The 20,273-nt window shown below is 46.2% G+C and overlaps 1 protein-coding gene across 1 annotated transcript in view; it reads left to right on the top strand.

Moving 5' to 3' along the window:
- Positions 1–6,318: 6,318 nt before the first annotated feature.
- The window catches only part of RSBN1L (round spermatid basic protein 1 like), a 99,003-nt gene continuing 85,048 nt past the window's right edge, over positions 6,319–20,273 (top strand). The window contains exon 1 of the mRNA XM_040413045.1: positions 6,319–6,855. Within this exon, the coding sequence (XP_040268979.1) occupies positions 6,363–6,855 (493 nt within the window). The 5' untranslated portion in view covers positions 6,319–6,362. The remainder of the gene's footprint in view (positions 6,856–20,273) is intronic.

Genomic DNA, 20,273 nt, shown 5'->3' on the forward strand with positions numbered 1-20,273 from the left:
TCATAGAGCTAAGACGTGTGCCGCTAGCAGGTCCACAATATACATTTACCATAGCTCTCGTTGCTTTTATTCAGTCAAAGAAACGATTTTATATATGAGGCTAGTAAGGAGCTGTTACAACGTTTCAGGAGCCCAGCACCGCATTCTTCTCCTTGCTCCCCTGATGTCACACAGTTAGAGCACTGTAATCTCACGCATGCGCAGTTCATTACCTAAAGCTGATGCAAGCTCAGGAAGAACACTATGCCGCCGGCACTAACATGTGGCGTACGCGAGATTACAGCACTCTAACTGTGTGATGTTGGGAGCAAGGAGGAGATTCGGAGCTGTGCTGGGCTCCTTCACAGTGGGCAAAACATTGGTAACAGCCCCATTGGGCTCCTTACTAGCCTCATTTGCATATATATATAAGCTTTTGACAGAATAAAAGCATTCACAGCCATGGATAATGTAGAGGGTGGGCCATTTATATGGATAGACCTTAATAAAATGGGAATGGTTGGTGATATTAACTTCCTGTTTGTGGCACATTAGTATATGTGAGGAGGCAAACTTTTCAAGATGGGTGGTTACCATTTTGAATCCAACTTTTGTTTTTTCAATAGGAAGAGGGTCATGTGACACATCAAACTTATTAGGAATTTCACACGAAAAACAATGATGTGCTTGGTTTTAACGTAACTTTATCCTTTCATGAGTTATTTACAAGTTTCTGACCACTTATAAAATGTGTTCAATGTGCTGCCCATTGTGTTGGATTGTCAATGCAACCCTCTCCTCCCACTGATAGCAACACCGCAGGAGAAATGCTAGCACAGGCTTCCAGTATCCGTAGTTTCAGGTGCTGCACATCTCGTATCTTCACAGCATAGACAATTGCCTTCAGATGACCCCAAAGATTAAAGTCTAAGGGGGTCCGATCGGGAGACCTTGGGGGCCATTCAACTGGCCCACGTCGACCAAGCCACTTTCTAGGAAACTGTTCATCTAGAGATGCTCGGACCTGACACCCATAATGTGGTGGTGCACCATCTTGCTGGAAAAACTCAGGAAACGTGCCAGCTTCAGTGCATAAAGAGGGAAACACCATCATGTAGCAATTTCGCATATCCAGTGGCCTTGAGGTTTCCATTGATGAAGAATGGCCCCACTATCTTTGTACCCCATATACCACACCATACCATAAATTTTTATGTTCCAACAGGCTTGGAGGGATCCATCCAATGTGGGTTAGTGTCAGATCAATAGCGATGGTTTTGTTTGTTAACTTCACCATTCACATAAAAGTTTGCCTCATCACTGAACAAAATCTTCTGCATAAACTGAGGGTCCTGTTCCAATTTTTATTTTGCCCATTCTGCAAATTCAATGCGCCGATCTGGGTCATCCTCGTTGAGATGTTGCAGTTTGTAAGGGTGCCATTTGTGAGTAGCTAATATCCGCCGAAGGGATGTTCGACTAATGCCACTCTCCAGTGACATGCTGCGAGTGCTACGCTGTGGGCTCTTGCTGAATGAAGCTAGGACAGCCACTGATGTTTTTTTTCATTAGACACAGATTTCATGCGTCCACATTTTGGCAAATCCAACACTGTATCAGTTTCACGAAACTTAGCAAGCAGCTTGCTAACTGTAGCATGGGAGATGGGTGGTCTCGTAGGGTGTCTTGCATTGAAATCTGCTCTAATGACCCGGTTACTGCGTTCACCAGACATCAACACAATTTCTATCCGCTCCTCACGTGTTAAAGAGGACCTTTCACTAGTGTACAAACTAAAAACTAACTATATCTGTGGGCAGAGCGGCACCCAGGGGTCCCCCTGCACTTACTAGTATGTCTGGGCGCCGCTCCGTTCGCCCGGTATAGGCTCCGGTGTGTGTGCAGCTCCGTCTGTTGTACTGGACTGATTTTTTGTATGAGGCGTGTCCCTTGCTGCAGCGCTGGCCAATCACAGCTCATACACTTGAGTACTACTTATTGGTCAATTATAATTGTCGTGTCAATACTATATCCTAATATGTCTGAACTGTTTTAGACACTAAACAGGATGTGCATTTTGTTTGTTTTTGGATAAAACTTAATAAAGTACCCAATATATATATAAAAATAATTTACTGGCAGTTATCAATTTTTCTCAATTATATATTTTTTCTGGCATTAACTATTTGTCGATATAGCCATATAAGATTGTTTTTTGCAGGATAAATTGTATTTTTTGTGACAGTGTTGGAATACTGTACATATAACTTTTTTTTTAGGCTGCAACTGTCCTGGTTGAATGAGTCCCAAATCCATCTAAGGGAGCAGACCTAGAGAAGAATAGACTAGGGAAATTGCTAACTTTACCCACCTAGCAATAGAACTTGTAGAAAATTTGTGACCTTTACCCTTCCCTTTGAATTGCAACAAGAGATTCTCATCTACTCTCCAACCTGCTGTGTATTGTATACAAGTCAATTAGTCTACTTTCAAAACTGTAGTATAGGCAGAAAAAGCCTGGATCTCAGAGCCTCTCCTATCAGTAGTAATGGCAAATAGGGAGATTGAGTCTGGAGTCAGCCGACATGAACCTTCTAAACCAGGGATGATCAGACAATATGGTGTCATAAAAAGGGCTAAGGGCCACAATCTGTACCTTCATAGCAGATGGTTTAAGAATCTTATCCAACCCTGCCTGCAGAAATTTTTTTTAAATGAAAGGATCTTTCAAGAGATCAGAATTCCTGCCTAATACAGCAAAAGCTCCCCAAACGTTAAGCTATTGTTTAGCTGTTACCATCTTCTCACTTGTGATATAGAAGGTTGACCCCACTCCTGAACAATTTTCTGAAAGATCGCCTCGTTCAAGATCCATTCACCCTGGCTGATTTTTGTCCTGCTGAAGAAGTCTGCTAGCCTGTTGTCCTCATTTATTAAGGTTATTGCCTTTAAAAGATCTCCCTAGTCAGCTGTAACAGCGAGGAACTCTGGTTCCCCAGAGACTGCCATTGTGTTGTCGGAATAAAAAAATTATACCCATGTCCCTTAATCCTGGAACTTCCACCTGATGGGCATATTTTATAGCTTTTAAACCCTTGAAATTGGAAGAATGCCTTTGTCCACCATAACAGCAACATTCTGGTTGCTGATGAAATATGAAACCTGTAGTTTCAAAACTTCTGAATGTGCGCCGAGTCCTGTAGTTCATCATACAAAACTGACGGTATAGTGGATGTCATCAGACCTAAAAACTGACATTGTGAATATCGTTCAGCAGTCTAAAGCTTAAAGGGAGTCTGTCATCAGTTTCACCTTTTTAACCCTTCCCATAGCTTCCTAGCAGCATTATAGTTAGCCGGTGCATGCGCATTAATTACTGTGATGCCGTACCAGGAATGGACATCGCAGTACACATGCGCCGACCGACAGACTCAGCGCGCAGGATCCCGGCGAGAGAAGTGGTAAGAAAATGGGCGGGCAGAGGGAAAGACTGGGCGGGGGGAAGCGACGATAAGGCAGAGCTTCCTGGGCACCTACGAGGTTGACGCCGCCCCTGGGCACTTGCAAGCCCTCATTTGCATATCCTACTAAGATGATTTTTGCCAGTTTTGCTTATAAAGGTAACGTTTTTATCAACTGTAATGCTGCTAGAAAGCTATGGGAAGGGTTAAAAAGGTGAAACTGATGAAAGACTCCCTTTAAAGTCTTGAAACCTTTATTGTCCAATCATTAAAAATAGAATCTTGATAGTATGGATAGCGGTATACAGTCAACGCATTTCATGAATAATGGAGATCCAACAGGAAACCCACCACCTAAACGTTAGTTCTCAAAAACCTCTGGAAAGAGAGATGGATCGATACATCATAAGCGTCCTGTAGATCTAGACTGGCCATAAACAATCTTGGAAGAAGAGTCACAGTACATACAATAGTCTCCATTTGGAACCTCTTGTAGGAAAGGAACTTTTTTTGTCTTTTTATACTGAGGATAACCCTGAAAGGCCCATTCGTGTTCTTTACAAAAAAAGGGAATAAATTCCTTTCTTCCTCCGTGGCAACTGGACAAACCACCCCTTTTTCACAAGGAAAACAATCTGTTTCCAAAGCTTTTTGCCTCGTCCTTGGGACTCCTTGTCTTCAGAAGAATTCTACCCGAAGTCATGTCTTCAGTTCCGGAACGGAACGTTTTTTGGCCGGAGAAAATACCGCAGCATGCTGCGCTTTTTGCTCCGGTCAAAAATCCTGAACACTTGCCGCAAGGCCGGATCCGGAATTAATGCCCATTGAAAGGCATTAATCCGTATCCGGCCTTAAGCTAAACGTCGTTTCGGCGCATTACCGGATCCGACGTTTAGCTTTTTCTGAATGGTTACCATGGCTGCCAGGACGCTAAAGTCCTGTTTGCCATGGTAAAGTGTAGTGGGGAGCATTATACTTACCGTCTGTGCGGCTCCCGGGGCGCTTCAGAGTAACGTCAGGGCGCCCCACGTGCATGGATCACGTCATCCATGCGCATGGGGCGCCCTGAAGTCATTCTGGAGCGCCCCGGGAGCCAGCACGGACGGTAAGTATACTGCTCCCCCGCTCCCCACTACTACTATGGCAACCAGGACTTTAATAGCATCCTGGCTGCCATAGTAACACTGAACGCATTTTGAAAACGGATCAGTCTTCAAATGCTTTCAGTTCACTTGCGGTGTTACGGATCCGGCGGGCACTTCCGGCAAATGGAGTACACGACGGATCCGGACAACGCAAGTGTGAAAGAGGCCTTAGCCTCATTTGACATGGCTGGAGCTCTAGCAGAGAATCTTATAGCATCTGCAAGGAAATCCACAACCCGTGCCTCCAGCTGGCCATAATTTAAGTGACCTAGATATCCAAAATGCTGCTATACTTTGTCTAAGGCTACTTTCACACTAGCATTAATATTTTCCGGAAAACTGATCAGTTTTATCCCCATGCATTCTGAATGGAGAGCAATCCGTTCAGGATGCATCAGGATGTCTTCAGTTCAGTCTTTTTGACTGATCAGGGCGGAGATAATACCGCAGTATGCTACGGTTTTATCTCCGGCCAAAAAAACGTAACACTTGCCTGAATGCCGGCATTTTTTTCCCATAGGAATGTATTAGTAAATACCGCAATGCCGGATCCGTCCTTTTCCACAATCGGTTTATCCACACACAACTGACAGTGGTGACCGTGGCAATACAAATTGTCAGATTCTACCTCCTCTAAGCTTTCCTAAATACACAAGCACATAACTATTCCCAACGCTGAGGGCCAGAACCGTGAGAACTACTACACCTATCCGGCCACTCACACAAAAGCCGCAGCACAATGAATACACCAAAGCAGCCGTACCGTTCAGTAAAGCCTCATCCACACGAATGTATGTATTTCGCGGTCCGCAAAAAATACAGATGACGTCCATGTGCAGTCCATATTCTGCGGAACAGAACAGCTGGCCCCTTATAGAACCGTCCTATCCTTGTCCGTAATGCAGACAATAATAGGACATGTTCTATTTTTTTGCAGAACGGAAATACAGACATACGGAAACGGAGTGCACACGGAGTACCTTCCGTTTTTTTTTGCAGACCCATTGAAATGAATGGTTCCGTATATGGCCCGCCAAAAAATAAAACAGAACGGACGCGGAAAGAAAACACGTTAGTGTGCATGAGCCCTAAGTGACAATCCGGTGCCACGTCCGCTTGCGTCTTCTGTGTAAGCACACACAAGTCAGACACCCTATAAAATGTATAGGGCTGGCGGTCTATACAGGAGGCAAAGGTGACAAGTCTTCAGGCATCTACAGGACCTGCCGCCAATCTCTAAAAATAATAGCAAAATAAAACCATACCGCGATGTGTGAACCTGCAGCTACTTCCACATACAGGACAAGAGTCCACATAAGCGTACCGAGCCGCAGGCCATTACCTCACAGACTAAACAACCGCCCCGGAAACAGCGACCAACAAAAACATCCGTCCTGCGCCCGACGGTTACCGAAGCGCAGAGAGCCCGCAGCGGTTACCACACACAGCTGTAAACACCGCGCACCGCATGTACTCCATCTGCTGAGCAGACACGCCTCCCCGCACACCCTCAGCCAGGCCAGCTCGCTCCAGCAGGAACCACCTCCCTCACCTTCCCTCCGCGGCAATACCAACAAAATGGCCTCGGCTCCCATGCGCCTCTCCGACTTTTACATTGGCGTCACCCGCTGGGACCCGCCCCTTCTCAGTCACGCGATTGGCAGTAATTGTTCAGACCCCGCCCCACCTCTGGAGCGCCATTGGTCGGCCACCGTTGACCCCGCCCACTACACACTGGCAGCTCGGCGGCGGAGTCTGGGCATCGCTGGAGCCCAAAATGGCGGAGCTGTGGAATAGTGTTCGTTCTGCGCCAGCTGATAAACACGAACCGCTGCCCAAGCCCCGGGAGTTAATTGTGGTGAAAACCAGCGCGGAGGGGAAGCCTCGTCTGCCGTCTGCTTCCTCCTCCTCCAGCAGCCGCGACCTGCATCCCGCCAAGAAGATTCGGACTGAGGAAAAGGGCTCTAAGCCGAAGCGTGTGAATGGCGAGGGCGGAGGGGGCGGGAGTCATCGACCTGCCTCGGGCTTTGCTACTTCAGCGACATGGAGTTCCCCGCTGGCGGCCAGCGGCAGCCTCTGCCTCGCCCCGCCCGGCTCGTCCCGCACTCCGCAGTCCGCGCCAGCGCCGCCTTCCGCTCGCCTCTTACCGCCCGAGAAGCCGAGGAAGTCTGGCGAGAAGCGGGACAAGGAGAAGAAGAAGCGGCGTGAAGATGGCGCGGAGGAGAACGGGGACGTGAGGGCTGCTGCTGCCCCCGGCCTGCCTGTCACAAGTGAGTGCCCCCCGGGTGCCTGGCATGTGTGGGGATTCCTGTGCATGACATGTAAACACTGCCTGCCTGTCACTCTGCAGGGGGAGGCGGCCATTCATTGCTGCCCATATGTTCCCCGCACATGGGCCTAGGAGCTGTGTGCGGTGTCCTGGGGAGCAGGGGGACTGTGTGCGGTGTCCTGGGGAGCAGGGGGGCAGTGTGCGGTGTCCTGGGGAGCAGGGGGGCAGTGTGCGGTGTCCTGGGGAGCAGGGGGGCTGTGTGCGGTGTCCTGGGGAGCAGGGGGGCAGTGTGCGGTGTCCTGGGGAGCAGGGGGGCTGTGTGCGGTGTCCTGGGGAGCAGGGGGGCAGTGTGCGGTGTCCTGGGGAGCAGGGGGACTGTGTGCGGTGTCCTGGGGAGCAGGGGGGCCTGTGTGCGGTGTCCTGGGGAGCAGGGGGGCCTGTGTGCGGTGTCCTGGGGAGCAGGGGGGCCTGTGTGCGGTGTCCTGGGGAGCAGGGGGGCCTGTGTGCGGTGTCCTGGGGAGCAGGGGGGCCTGTGTGCGGTGTCCTGGGGAGCAGGGGGGCTGTGTGCGGTGTCCTGGGGAGCAGGGGGGCTGTGTGCGGTGTCCTGGGGAGCAGGGGGGCTGTGTGCGGTGTCCTGGGGAGCAGGGGGGCCTCGTGCGGTGTCCTGGGGAGCAGGGGGGCCTCGTGCGGTGTCCTGGGGGGCTGTGGGCGGTGTCCTGGGCAGCAGGGGGGCCGTGTGCGGTGTCCTGGGGAGCAGGGGGGCCTCGTGCGGTGTCCTGGGGAGCAGGGGGGCCTCGTGCGGTGTCCTGGGGAGCAGGGGGGCCTCGTGCGGTGTCCTGGGGAGCAGGGGGGCCTCGTGCGGTGTCCTGGGGAGCAGGGGGGCCTCGTGCGGTGTCCTGGGGAGCAGGGGGGCCTCGTGCGGTGTCCTGGGGAGCAGGGGGGGCCTCGTGCGGTGTCCTGGGGGGCTGTGGGCGGTGTCCTGGGCAGCAGGGGGGCTGTGGGCGGTGTCCTGGGCAGCAGGGGGGCTGTGGGCGGTGTCCTGGGGAGCAGGGGGGCGGTGTCCTGGGGAGCAGGGGGGCGGTGTCCTGGGGAGCAGGGGGGCCTCGTGCGGTGTCCTGGGGAGCAGGGGGGGCCTCGTGCGGTATCCTGGGGGGCAGGGGGGGCCTCGTGCGGTGTCCCACCTTGGGTAGGATGTCACGGGTATCTGGAGCCATGCTGACAGCAGTGCATCCCACCACTGCTGGAGGGTGCAGGGGGAGGATCCACAGAGCGAGAACAACGACCGAGGTGGTCCCGCAGATGCTCAAGGTTTCAAGTCTGGGAAATTGGGGAGCCAGGGTAGTACTTGCAAGTCTTGGTCATGCTCTTCCAACCTATATGTATGACATGTCACATTGTCTTAATTGAATATCCCGTCTGCCCCAGGGAAGACAGTCAGCATGTATGGGTGTACGTGAGCTACAATTATGTTTTTATCAGGGCTGTGGAGTCGAGGAGGCGGAGGCAATTTTGGGTACCTGAAGTCGGAGTCGACAAAAAATGAACAGACTCCGATTCCTACTAGATTTAAATTGGAATAAAAAAAAGCAAGTTTAAATATTCCCAATTCACTAAAAATTATAATTAATTACCGTATTTTTCTCCCTATAAGACCCACCTGCCCATAAGACGCACCTAGGTTTTTGAGGAGGAAAATAAGAAAAAAAATATTTTAAACCAAAAGGTGTGCTTTTGGTGGGTTTTGAACGAATGGTGGTCTGTGGATGACACTATTATGGGGGATCTGTGGATGGCACATATATAGCACCTTATCTTATGTGTCATCCACAGATCCCCCTCCCCCATAACAGTGTCCCTGTGTAGTGAATGGGGGCTGGCATCTGTTTCTGTAATGGCAGCGGGGCCCGGTGCCTGCTTCATTCATAAAGTGGGCGGAGCAGGCGCGTGACGTAGCTCCTGACTGCCAAGAAGTTAGTAGTAAGTAGTACAGCGCTAGATTTAAGATGATTGGAATACTTTAACAATACCCACAAGTTAGATATGATTACAGTATAATACAGTGAGCGGGGCCCGGTGTAGTAGAAAACAGTGACTGCACCGGGCCCCGCTGCCATTGCAGAAACAGATGCCGGCCCCCAGCCCCTCCTCCCTCTCAGCCTATTCACCGGACGGTCGCAGCATTCGCCCCATAAGATGCACTGCTATTTTTCCACCACTTTTGTGAAAAATACGATACTTCTCTACTGTAAGAATAAAGGCCAATGCATGCAGTGCGTCACGTTACAGCAAAACAAACACGTTAAGTGACCATGAAGAAGCATGCTTTTCATATGCTTCACTATATGGCACGCAACGCACAGTTAAGGCGCGGCAATACTTATACTTTCTGCTGTTACAGGGAACGCAACGCCCATGGTTAACCCCTTAAGGACTCAGCCCTATTTCACCTTAAGGACTTGGCCATTTTTTGCAAATCTGACCAGTATCACTTTAAGTGCTGATAACTTTAAAACGCTTTGACTTATCCAGGCCATTCTGAGTTTGTTTTTTCATCACATATTGTACTTCATGACACTGGTAAAATGAAGTAAAAAAAATTCATTTTTATTTATTAATAAAAAATACCAAATTTACCCAAAATTTTTAAAAAATTGCAAATTTCCAAGTTTCAATTTCTCTACTTCTATAATACATAGTAATACCTCCAAAATAGTTATTACTTTACATTCCCCATATGTCTACTTCATGTTTGGATCATTTTGGGAATGATATTTTATTTTTTGGGGATGTTACAAGGCTTAGAAGTTTAGAAGCAAATCTTGAAATTATTCAGAAATTTTCAAAAACCCAATTTTTAGGGACCAGTTCAGGTCGGAAGTCACTTTGCGAGGCTTACATAATAGAAACCACCCAAAAATGACCCCATTCTAGAAACTACACCCCTCAAGGTATTCAAAACTGATTTTACAAACGTCGTTAACCCTTTAGGTGTTCCACAAAAATTAATGGAAAATAGAGATACAATTTAGAAATTTCACTTTTTTGGCAGATTTTCCATTTTAATTTCTTTCCAGTTACAAAGCAAGGGTTAACAGCCAAACCAAACTCAATATTTATGACCCTGATTCTGTAGTTTACAGAAACACCCCATATGTGGCTGTACGGGCACACGGCAGGGCGCAGAAGGAAAGGAATGCCATACGGTTTTTGGAAGGCAGCTTTTGCTGAACTGTTTTTTTTTTTTGACACCATGTCCCATTTAAAGCCCCCCTGATGCACCCCTAGAGTAGAAACTCAAAAAAAGTGGCCCCATTTTAGAAACTATAGGATAGGGTGGCAGTATTGTTGGTACTAGTTTAGGGTACATATGATTTTTGGTTGCTCTATATTACACTTTGTGAGGCAAGATAAGAAGAAATAGCTGTTTTGGCACCGTTTTTATTTTTTGTTATTTACAACATTCATCTGACAGGTTAGATCATGTGATATTTTTATAGACCAGGTTGTCACGGATGCGGCGATACCTAATATGTATACTTTTTTTTATTTAGTTTTACATAATGATTTCTTTTTTGAAGCAAAAAAAAATCATGTTTTTAGTGTTTCCATAGTCTGAGAGCCATAATATTTTCAGTTTTTGGGCGATTACCTTGGGTAGGGTATGATTTTTGCGGGATGAGATGACTGTTTTATTGGCACTATTTTGGGGTGCGTGTGACTCTTTGATCGCTTGCTATTACACTTTTTTTAGCACAGTTTTTTATTTTTTACGGTGTTCATCTGAGGGGTTAGGTCATGTGGTATTTTTATAGAGTCGGTCGATATGGACGCGGCGATACCTAATATGTATACTTTTTTATTTTATTTAGTTTTACACAATATCATTTTTGAAACAAAAAAAAATCATGTTTTAGTGTCTCCATATTCTGAGAGCCATATTTTTTTCAGTTTTTTGGCGATTATCTTAGGTAGGGTCTAATTTTTTGCGGGATGAGACGACGGTTTGAATGGTACTATTTTGGCGTACATACGACTTTTTTGATCACTTTTATTACCTTTTTTTTGGAAGTAAGGTGAGCAAAATTTCATTTTCATCATAGTTTTTATGACGTTCACCGTGTGGGAAATGTAACATGACCGTTTATAGATCGGGTCGTTACGGACGCTGTGATATATAACGTGTAGGGAATTTTATTTTTGTAATTTTTAATCAGGGATAAATGTGTTTTTTTTATATTTTAACTTTTTTCACTTTAACATATTTTTTTTTTTTTACCCAGACCCACTTGGTTCTTGAAGATCCAGTGGGTCTGATGTCTGTATAATACAGTACAGTACACTATATAGTGTACTGCACTGTATTTCACTCACACTTTGTCTGAACAGATCTCTGCCTTTAGCACAGATCTGTTCAGCACCATGGACAGCAGGATGCCTGAGAACCTTCCACCATGGGAACCTTCCCCGTGTGCCACACAACTGAGCAGACTGGGAAGGGGAAGGAGGGGGGCTTCCTCCCTCTGTCACCCCATTCTGTCCGGGGGCTGCAAAGGCACAGCAGCCCCCCGATGGGAGAGGGAGGGAGCTCCCTCCCTCTTCACCTCTTCCATACAGCGGTCCCTACGGACCGCGGCATGGAAGGGGTTAAAACGGCGGACATCTGCACAGATGTCTGCCGTTTGAATCGGAGTGTCAGCAATGAGCTGACACTCTGATTCAACCGCTTGGCCATCCTGAAAATAAACGGGGGGCAGGCGGAAAATCGCGCACCTGCCCCCCACACTGCCGCACGCCTCCCTCCCGCCGCCCGCAATCCTCCCCCCCGGGGGGGGGTTAACTTTCAAAAATATTGGCACTTTGAGGTTTCCGATCCAAATATTGGCACTTTGAGGTTTCTGATCCCTGCGTTTATGGACCGCAGGGATCAGAAACTTGCATAAGCGCTAAAAACCGCAGGTCTGAATTGACCTGCGGTTTGTAGCGATCGGCAATGTGGGGGGGGGTCACAGGACCCCCCTAGGCATTGTCACAGGGTGCCTGCTGAATGATTTCAACAGGCACCCTGTTCCGATCACTGCCGGCCGTGCGGCAGTGATCAAAACTACACAGGACGTTACGGTACACCCTGGGTCCTTAAGGACTCGGGAAACATGGCGTACCGGTACGCCATAAGTCCTTAAGGGGTTAACCTAGCCTCTTTCTTTCCTTCAAGGAATGTATAAAATACATTTGCATATTAAATACAGAGGAGTCGGAATCGGAAGTACCAAAAACTGAGGAGTCTGACCATTTATCTACCGACTCCACAGCCCTGGTTTTTATACACAAATCTGTTAAGTACCTTCCACATGGATGAGTGGGCCCAGAGAATGCCAAGAAAACCTTCCCCAGTCCATAACGCTGCCACCACCAGCTTGTGTTCTTCCAGCCATGATTGCAGGGTGTTCATTCTCTGTTTCTCGCCTGACATGCCAGTACCCCTTTGTTAATCAGTGGAGGTCCAATTCCGATACTGCTGCAAAAATTGAAGCCTTTTCTGCTGATGCAACTTCGTTAGCAGAGGTGCAGTGACCATCCGTCTGCTTGGTGCTCCTTACGCAGTAGGGTTCGCTGAACTGTTGTCTTAGACACACGTCTGGTAGCTGCTTCATTTTGGTGGTGAGCTGCTCCACTGCAGCGTGTTCATCTGCCCTCACGGACGCTCACCTCTCACATCAATGGCACGTGGCGCTCCGCAGTTTTCCGCAGTCATTTATTCACAATGGTGCCATTTGTCCATTCACGATATACTTTCACCACAGCAGCACGTGAACAGTTTACAAACTGCGCAGTTTCAGAAATAAGTGCCACCCTTGACAAAGAAAATGTTAGTAGTAAGCACACAGTAAAAAGAAAAAACACCACTAAAAACACAAGTGGACAGAAGAATCGCAAGCAGTTATTCAGTTTGCCCCTGGAATATGAAGGATAACCTTACTTTGTAAAACGTTACTTTCCAGTTCCTTTTAGAGAAATCACCTTTTTCTGTTGCGTAGCACCGAAGGGACAAACAATACTAGTCAGTAACAGGCAGAGTGCGTGCAAATCTGGGAAACAGTCTGAAGTTCATGGTAGGCAACACAAGGTCAGTATCGAGGAACGGGCAAAAGTCAGTACACGGGCAGACAATCACAATGCATGACATCTAGGAACAGGAACTTATTGCTCAGGCACCCTTCCACTGGGGAAGGATTGTCAGCCATTGATTGGGGAAGATTACGACGTGTGTTGGCTCTTTAAGAACCACAGTGATCGTTTGTGCTCTGTGGGCACAGCAAGAGAGACCTTGCTGGCAAGCATGCGAACATAGTGGGCCTGGGGGCCAGGCCGTGTGAGTAAATTAGATTATGGTGCATGCAGCAGTCCTCAAAGAACATACTCTGTACCGTTACATCACTCTGATTGCCTAGGCAGTTCTATGGGGGTGCCGGCTGGGTGTATTGCGGATCCGCAATGCACTACGGATGTCTGACTGGAGCCTTATAGGAATCCTTTTGTTCACAGTACACTGCAGTCTAGTAAACTATACCACACTGTTTTTTGCAGTATAATGACATAAACCAACCAGACGGAGGTCTATGCAAATGTTTAACGTGTACGTCTGGGGGTTTCCTGAGCGTAAAAACGTGATGAGAAACCAACCTAAACCGTAACATGTACTGACACGCTAAAAGTACCGGCAATCATTTAACAAACATGCAAGACATTTGTTTTTTTGGGGTATTTGCATCTTTTATGGGGAACTTAAAACTATAAAAAAAAAAAAAATTTAATTATTTTTTAAATTCAGTTATTAGTTTTCAACAGGAAACAACAAAGAAGCCAAGAATACACCATACAGAAAAAATAATTTGACAGCACATTGCTGTATGTAAACCGGCTGTGCTGCCGTCAATATACAAAGTGCATGGGGAATGAAGGCTGTAACAACAAACTTCCATCCCCCTTCAGATGAGCGTGATCGACTTGTATCATCAGTTGGCCCATTATTGAGCAATGTAAGAGGATCACCCGATAAATTGTGTGATTATGTCTTTCAGCCGAACCGAGCAGATTGTGCTATGTAAACCTCCATCTGCTGCCCAGATTTTCTATGGAGACAGGCGATCGCTGCAGCTTGCCCCCATATACAGCAGAGGTGATTGCTGCCTGTAAACTGTCCCCTGCTGATCGGGCAATTATCGGGAACATTTGGTTAGTTCCCAACATTTGCCTAAAACAGCAGTCTGTGCAAAAGGACCTTTTAAAAGGATTCTGCAGCACTAGGGCTGCACGATATGGGAATTTTGTGCGATTGCGATTAGGGCCCTAAAAATTGCGATAACGATATGCGATGCAATATTTTAAGGGAATTGTGCTAGAGGTCTATTTGCTTGGATTTTCCCATATGAGCTGCTGATGCGGCTGGGTATGACATAGTTATGGGGGATCTGTGGATGACGCTGTTATGTGGGGGATCTGTGGAGGACAGTGTTATATGGGGGATCTGTGGAGGACACTTATGGGGACCTGTGGATGGCACTGTTATGGGGTGGATCCGTGGAGGACGCTGTTATAGGGGATTTGTGCTATGACACATAGGGCCATGAGGGGGGCCAGCATAAGACACACATATAGCATCTTATGCTGGTCCCTTTCATGGCCCTATGTGTCACCTCATGTGTCCTAAACTGCGCACATAACTGGCTTTGTGTGTAAAGTATTTTACTAGTGTGTGAAACAATCTCTCTCCTATTGATAACAGGTCCAGCCTCTGTACTCACTGTCACTATGAATGCACTGCAGCGAACGGGCCGGCCGGCGCGTGACTGACGTCACTTAGTAACGCTCCTCCCACTTCAGGAAGCAGGAGCGTTACTAAGTGACGTCAGTCACGCGCCGGCCGGCCCGCTCGCTGCCGTTCGCTGCAGTGCATTCATAGTGACAGTGAGTACAGAGGCTGGACCTGTTATCAATAGGAGAGAGATTGTTTCACACACTAGTAAAATACTTTACACGCAAAGCCAGTTATGTGCGCGGGGCCCCTTCATATATAATCGTGGCATTTTCGGGTCGGCCAAATCGCCATATCGCATTTGCCGATTATCGCGATTCGATTATTTTTTCGATTTATCATGCAGCACTAATATATTGTTGATCTATTCCCAAGATAGGTCACTATTACCAGGTCGGTGGGGGTCCTACTTCTGGGACCCCTGCTGATCAGCTGTTTGAAGAGGCCGCAATGCTCGCAGATTGATATATAGTTTTGTGAGAAAAGATTTTAGTAAAACTTGTATTTTATTCATGTAAGTATCTGCTCAATTTGAGCTATGAAGTCATGTGGGTGGTCCTATCAGCTTCCTGTATATGCGCAGTCACAGGAGTAGAACCACAGAATGACTTGTTAGCGAAGAATGAGAAGAGATTTACATCAGTAAAATACCAGTTAAATTGATTCTTTCCCTGTAAACTATATATCAATCTGCTCAGGTTCTCCTTTCCTTGGTGTCCGGTTCCCTTTAACCCCTTCTGGACCTCCTACTTACATGCATGGAGGAAGTTTAACCCCTTAAGGACTCAGCCCTATTTCACCTTAAGGACTTGGCCATTTTTTGCAAATCTGACCAGTGTCACTTTAAGTGCTGATAACTTTAAAACGCTTTGACTTATCCAGGCCATTCTGAGATTGTTTTTTCGTCACATATTGTACTTCATGACACTGGTAAAATGAAGTAAAAAAAATTCATTTTTTATTTATAACATAAATACCAAATTTACCAAAAATTTGTAAAAAATTGCAAATTTCCAAGTTTCAATTTCTCTACTTCTATAATACATAGTAATACCTCCAAAAATAGTTATTACTTCACATTCCCCATATGTCTACTTCATGTTTGGATCATTTTGGGAATGATATTTTATTTTTGGGGGATGTTACAAGGCTTAGAAGTTTAGAAGCAAATCCTTTAAATTTTTCAGAAATTTTCAAAAACCCAATTTTTAGGGACCAGTTCAGGTCTGAAGTCACTTTGCGAGGCTTACATAATAGAAACCACCCAGAAATTACCCCATTCTATAAACTACACCCTCAAGGTATTCAAAACTTTGTTAACCCTTTAGGTGTTCCTCAAGAATTAATGGAAAATAGAGATACAATTTAAAAATTTCACTTTTTTGGCAGATTTTCCATTATAATAATTTCTTTCCAGTTACAAAGCAAGGGTTAACAGCCAAACCAAACTCAATATTTATGGCCCTGATTCTATAGTTTACAGAAACACCCCATATGTGGTCGTAAACTGCTGTACAGGCACACGGCAGGGTGCAGAAGGAAAGGAATGCCATACGGTTTTTGGAAGGCAGATTTAGTTGGACTGTTTTTTGTTTTTTTTGACACCATGTCCCATTTGAAGCCCCCCCCTGATGCACCACTAGAGTAGAAACTCCAAAAAAGTGACTCCATTTTAGAAACTACTGGATAGGGTGGCAGTATTGTTGGTACTAGTTTAGGGTACATATGATTTTTGGGAAGGTAACAAGAAATAGCTGTTTTGGCACAGTTTTTATTTTTTGTTATTTACAACATTCATCTGACAGGTTAGATCATGTGATATTTTTATAGACCAGGTTGTCACGGATGCTGCGATACCTAATATGTATACTTTTTATTTTATTTATGTTTTACACAATGATTTATTTTTTGAAACAAAACCCCGGTGTTCACCTGAGGGGTTAGGTCATGTGATATGTTTATAGAGCCGGTCGATACGGACGCGGCGATACCTAATATGTAGGGATGTCCCGATACCATTTTTTTAAGACTGAGTACGAGTACCGATACTTTTATTTAAGTACTCACCGATACCAATTACCGATACTAATTTTAACAATAAAATACACACACATGTATTTTCTGACCACTGACCAACCAAAAGGCCCAAAAACAGAACTATAACATTCCAAGGAGACATTATACTGTATGGGGGCCACAAAGAGACGTTATACTGTATGGAGGCAGCCACAAGGAGACGTTATACTGTATGGGGGCAGCCACAAGGAGACGTTATACTGTATGGGGGCAGCCACAAGGAGACGTTATACTGTATGGGGCGGCCACAAGGAGACGTTATACTGTATGGGGGGCAGCCACAAGGAGACGTTATACTGTATGGGGCAGCCACAAGGAGACGTTATACTGTATGGGGGCAGCCACAAGGAGACGTTACACTGTATGGGGGGCAGCCACAAGGAGACGTTACACTGTATGGGGGGCAGCCACAAGGAGACGTTACACTGTATGGGGGGCAGCCACAAGGAGACGTTACACTGTATGGGGGGCAGCCACAAGGAGACGTTACACTGTATGGGGGGCAGCCACAAGGAGACGTTACACTGTATGGGGGGCAGCCACAAGGAGACGTTACACTGTATGGGGGGCAGCCACAAGGAGACATTATACTGTATGGGGGCAGCTACAAGGAGACGTTATACTGTATGGGGGCAGCTACAAGGAGACGTTATACTGTATGGGGGCAGCCACAAAGAGACGTTATACTGTATGGGGGCAGCTACAAGGAGACGTTATACTGTATGGGGGCAGCTACAAGGAGACGTTATACTGTATGGGGGCAGCCACAAAGAGACGTTATACTGTATGGGGGCAGCTACAAGGAGACGTTATGCTATATGGGGGCAGCCACAAAGAGACGTTATACTGTATGGGGGCAGCTACAAGGAGACGTTATACTGTATGGGGCCAGCCACAAGGAGACGTTATACTGTATGGGGCCAGCCACAAGGAGACGTTATACTGTATGGGGCCAGCCACAAGGAGACGTTATACTGTATGGGGCCAGCCACAAGGAGACGTTATACTGTATGGGGCCAGCCACAAGGAGACGTTATACTGTATGGGGCCAGCCACAAGGAGACGTTATACTGTATGGGGGCCACAAGGAGACGCTACTGTAAGGAGTCAGGACAACAATTTTTGAAGCCCCCCCTCCTCAGTATAATAGTCTTGTGGCCATCATACAGTAATGTATATTTCTTCTTGCCCTAATGCCTGCTTTTAGAGATCAATGTGCAGCTTGCAGGCAGGAAGGGAAGGACCAGGGCCATAGAAGACAGACACTATCACCTTTAGAGGGACTCGCTCCTGGCAAACACAGCTCTGCTGCAGTGAATGCAGTGGAGCAGACTGATGTAATTACAATGTATAGTTATTGCAGGGACTCAGAGAATCGTCTGAGAGTTTATTAGTTAAAAGAATCTAATGAGTCAGAGACTGTCACCGAGTCCCTGCCAGACTTCCTGCTCTGCTACATGCACCCTGTACACACCCAGCTCCACTACATGCTATGCTAATAATGCCCCCCCTTCCCCCCGGACGGACTTACAGGGAGCCGCAGAGCAGGAAGTCTGGCAGGGACTTGATGACACGTGACTCATTGGATTCTTTTAACTAATAAACTGTCAGACGATTCTCTGAGTCCCTGCACTACGCTCCCTGTGCTGTGAGTCAGTGCTGGTTGCCTCTGATTGGTTGGAGGGCGGGGAGGGGCGGGCCTAGCTTCCACTCTAGGCTCCAATTACACTGCCTGCTGCTGCCTGTGAAGTGTGAAGCTGTTAGCTGTGGGAGATGCAGGGGCCGTGGACGGACACATAGAAGCGGCGCACAGGTATCGGCAGTGGTATCGGGGACATTTGCACGAGTACATGTACTTGTGCAAATGCCCGGTATCGGGACATCCCTACTAATATGTATACTTTTTATTTTATTTTATATATACGCTGCTCAAAAAAATAAAGGGAACACAAAAATAACACATCCTAGATCAGAATTAATTAAATATTCTTCTGAAATACTTTGTTCTTTACATAGTTGAATGTGCTGACAACAAAATCACACAAAAATAAAAAAATGGAAATCATATTTTTCAACCTATGGAGGTCTGGATTTGGAGTCACACTCAAAATTAAAGTGGAAAAACACACTACAGGCTGATCCAACTTTGATGTAATGTCCTTAACCACTTAAGGACCACAGGTTTATACCCCCCTAAAGACCAGGCCCTTTTTTACAAATCGGCACTACACTACTTTCACCGTTTATTGCTCGGTCATGCAACTTACCACCCAAATGAATTTTACCTCCTTTTCTTCTCACTAATAGATCTTTCATTTGGTGGTATTTCATTGCTGCTGACATTTTTACTTTTTTTGTTATTAATCGAAATTTAACGATTTTTTTTGCAAAAAAATGACATTTTTCACTTTCAGTTGTAAAATTTTGCAAAAAAAAACAAGATCCATATATAAATTTTGCTCTAAATTTATTGTTCTACATGTCTTTGATAAAAAAAAATGTTTGGGTAAAAAAAAAATGGTTTGGGTAAAAGTTATAGCGTTTACAAACTATGGTACAAAAATGTGAATTTCCGCTTTTTGAAGCAGCTCTGACTTTCTGAGCACCTGTCATGTTTCCTGAGGTTCTACAATGGCCAGACAGTACAAACACCCCACAAATGACCCCATTTCGGAAAGTACACACCCTAAGGTATTCGCTGATGGGCATAGTGAGTTCATAGAACTTTTTATTTTTTGTCACAAGTTAGCGGAAAATGATGATTTTTTTTTTTGACTTTTTTTTTTTTTTTCTTACAAAGTCTCATATTCCACTAACTTGTGACAAAAAATAAAAACTTCTATGAACTCACTATGCCCATCACGAAATACCTTGGGGTCTCTTCTTTCCAAAATGGGGTCACTTGTGGGGTAGTTATACTGCCCTGGCATTCTAGGGGCCCAAATGTGTGGTAAGGAGTTTGAAATCAAATTCTGTAAAAAATGACCAGTGAAATCCGAAAGGTGCTCTTTGGAATGTGGGCCCCTTTGCCCACCTAGGCTGCAAAAAAGTGTCACACATCTGGTATCTCCGTACTCAGGAGAAGTTGAGGAATGTGTTTTGGGGTGTCATTTTACATATACCCATGCTGGGTGAGATAAATATCTTGGTCAAATGCCAACTTTGTATAAAAAAATGGGAAAAGTTGTCTTTTGCCAAGATATTTCTCTCACCCAGCATGGGTATATGTAAAATGACACCCCAAAACACATTCCCCACCTTCTCCTGAGTACGGCAATACCAGATGTGTGACACTTTTTTGCAGCCTAGGTGGGCAAAGGGGCCCATATTCCAAAGAGCACCTTTCGGATTTCACAGGTCATTTTTTACAGAATTTGATTTCAAACTCCTTACCACACATTTGGGCCCCTAGAATGCCAGGGCAGTATAACTACCCCTCAAGTGACCCCATTTTGGAAAGAAGAGACCCCAAGGTATTCGCTGATGGGCATAGTGAGTTCATGGAAGTTTTTATTTTTTGTCACAAGTTA

The sequence above is a fragment of the Bufo bufo genome, chromosome 1 (genome assembly GCF_905171765.1).
Source record: "Bufo bufo chromosome 1, aBufBuf1.1, whole genome shotgun sequence".
Classification (NCBI taxonomy): domain Eukaryota; kingdom Metazoa; phylum Chordata; class Amphibia; order Anura; family Bufonidae; genus Bufo; species Bufo bufo.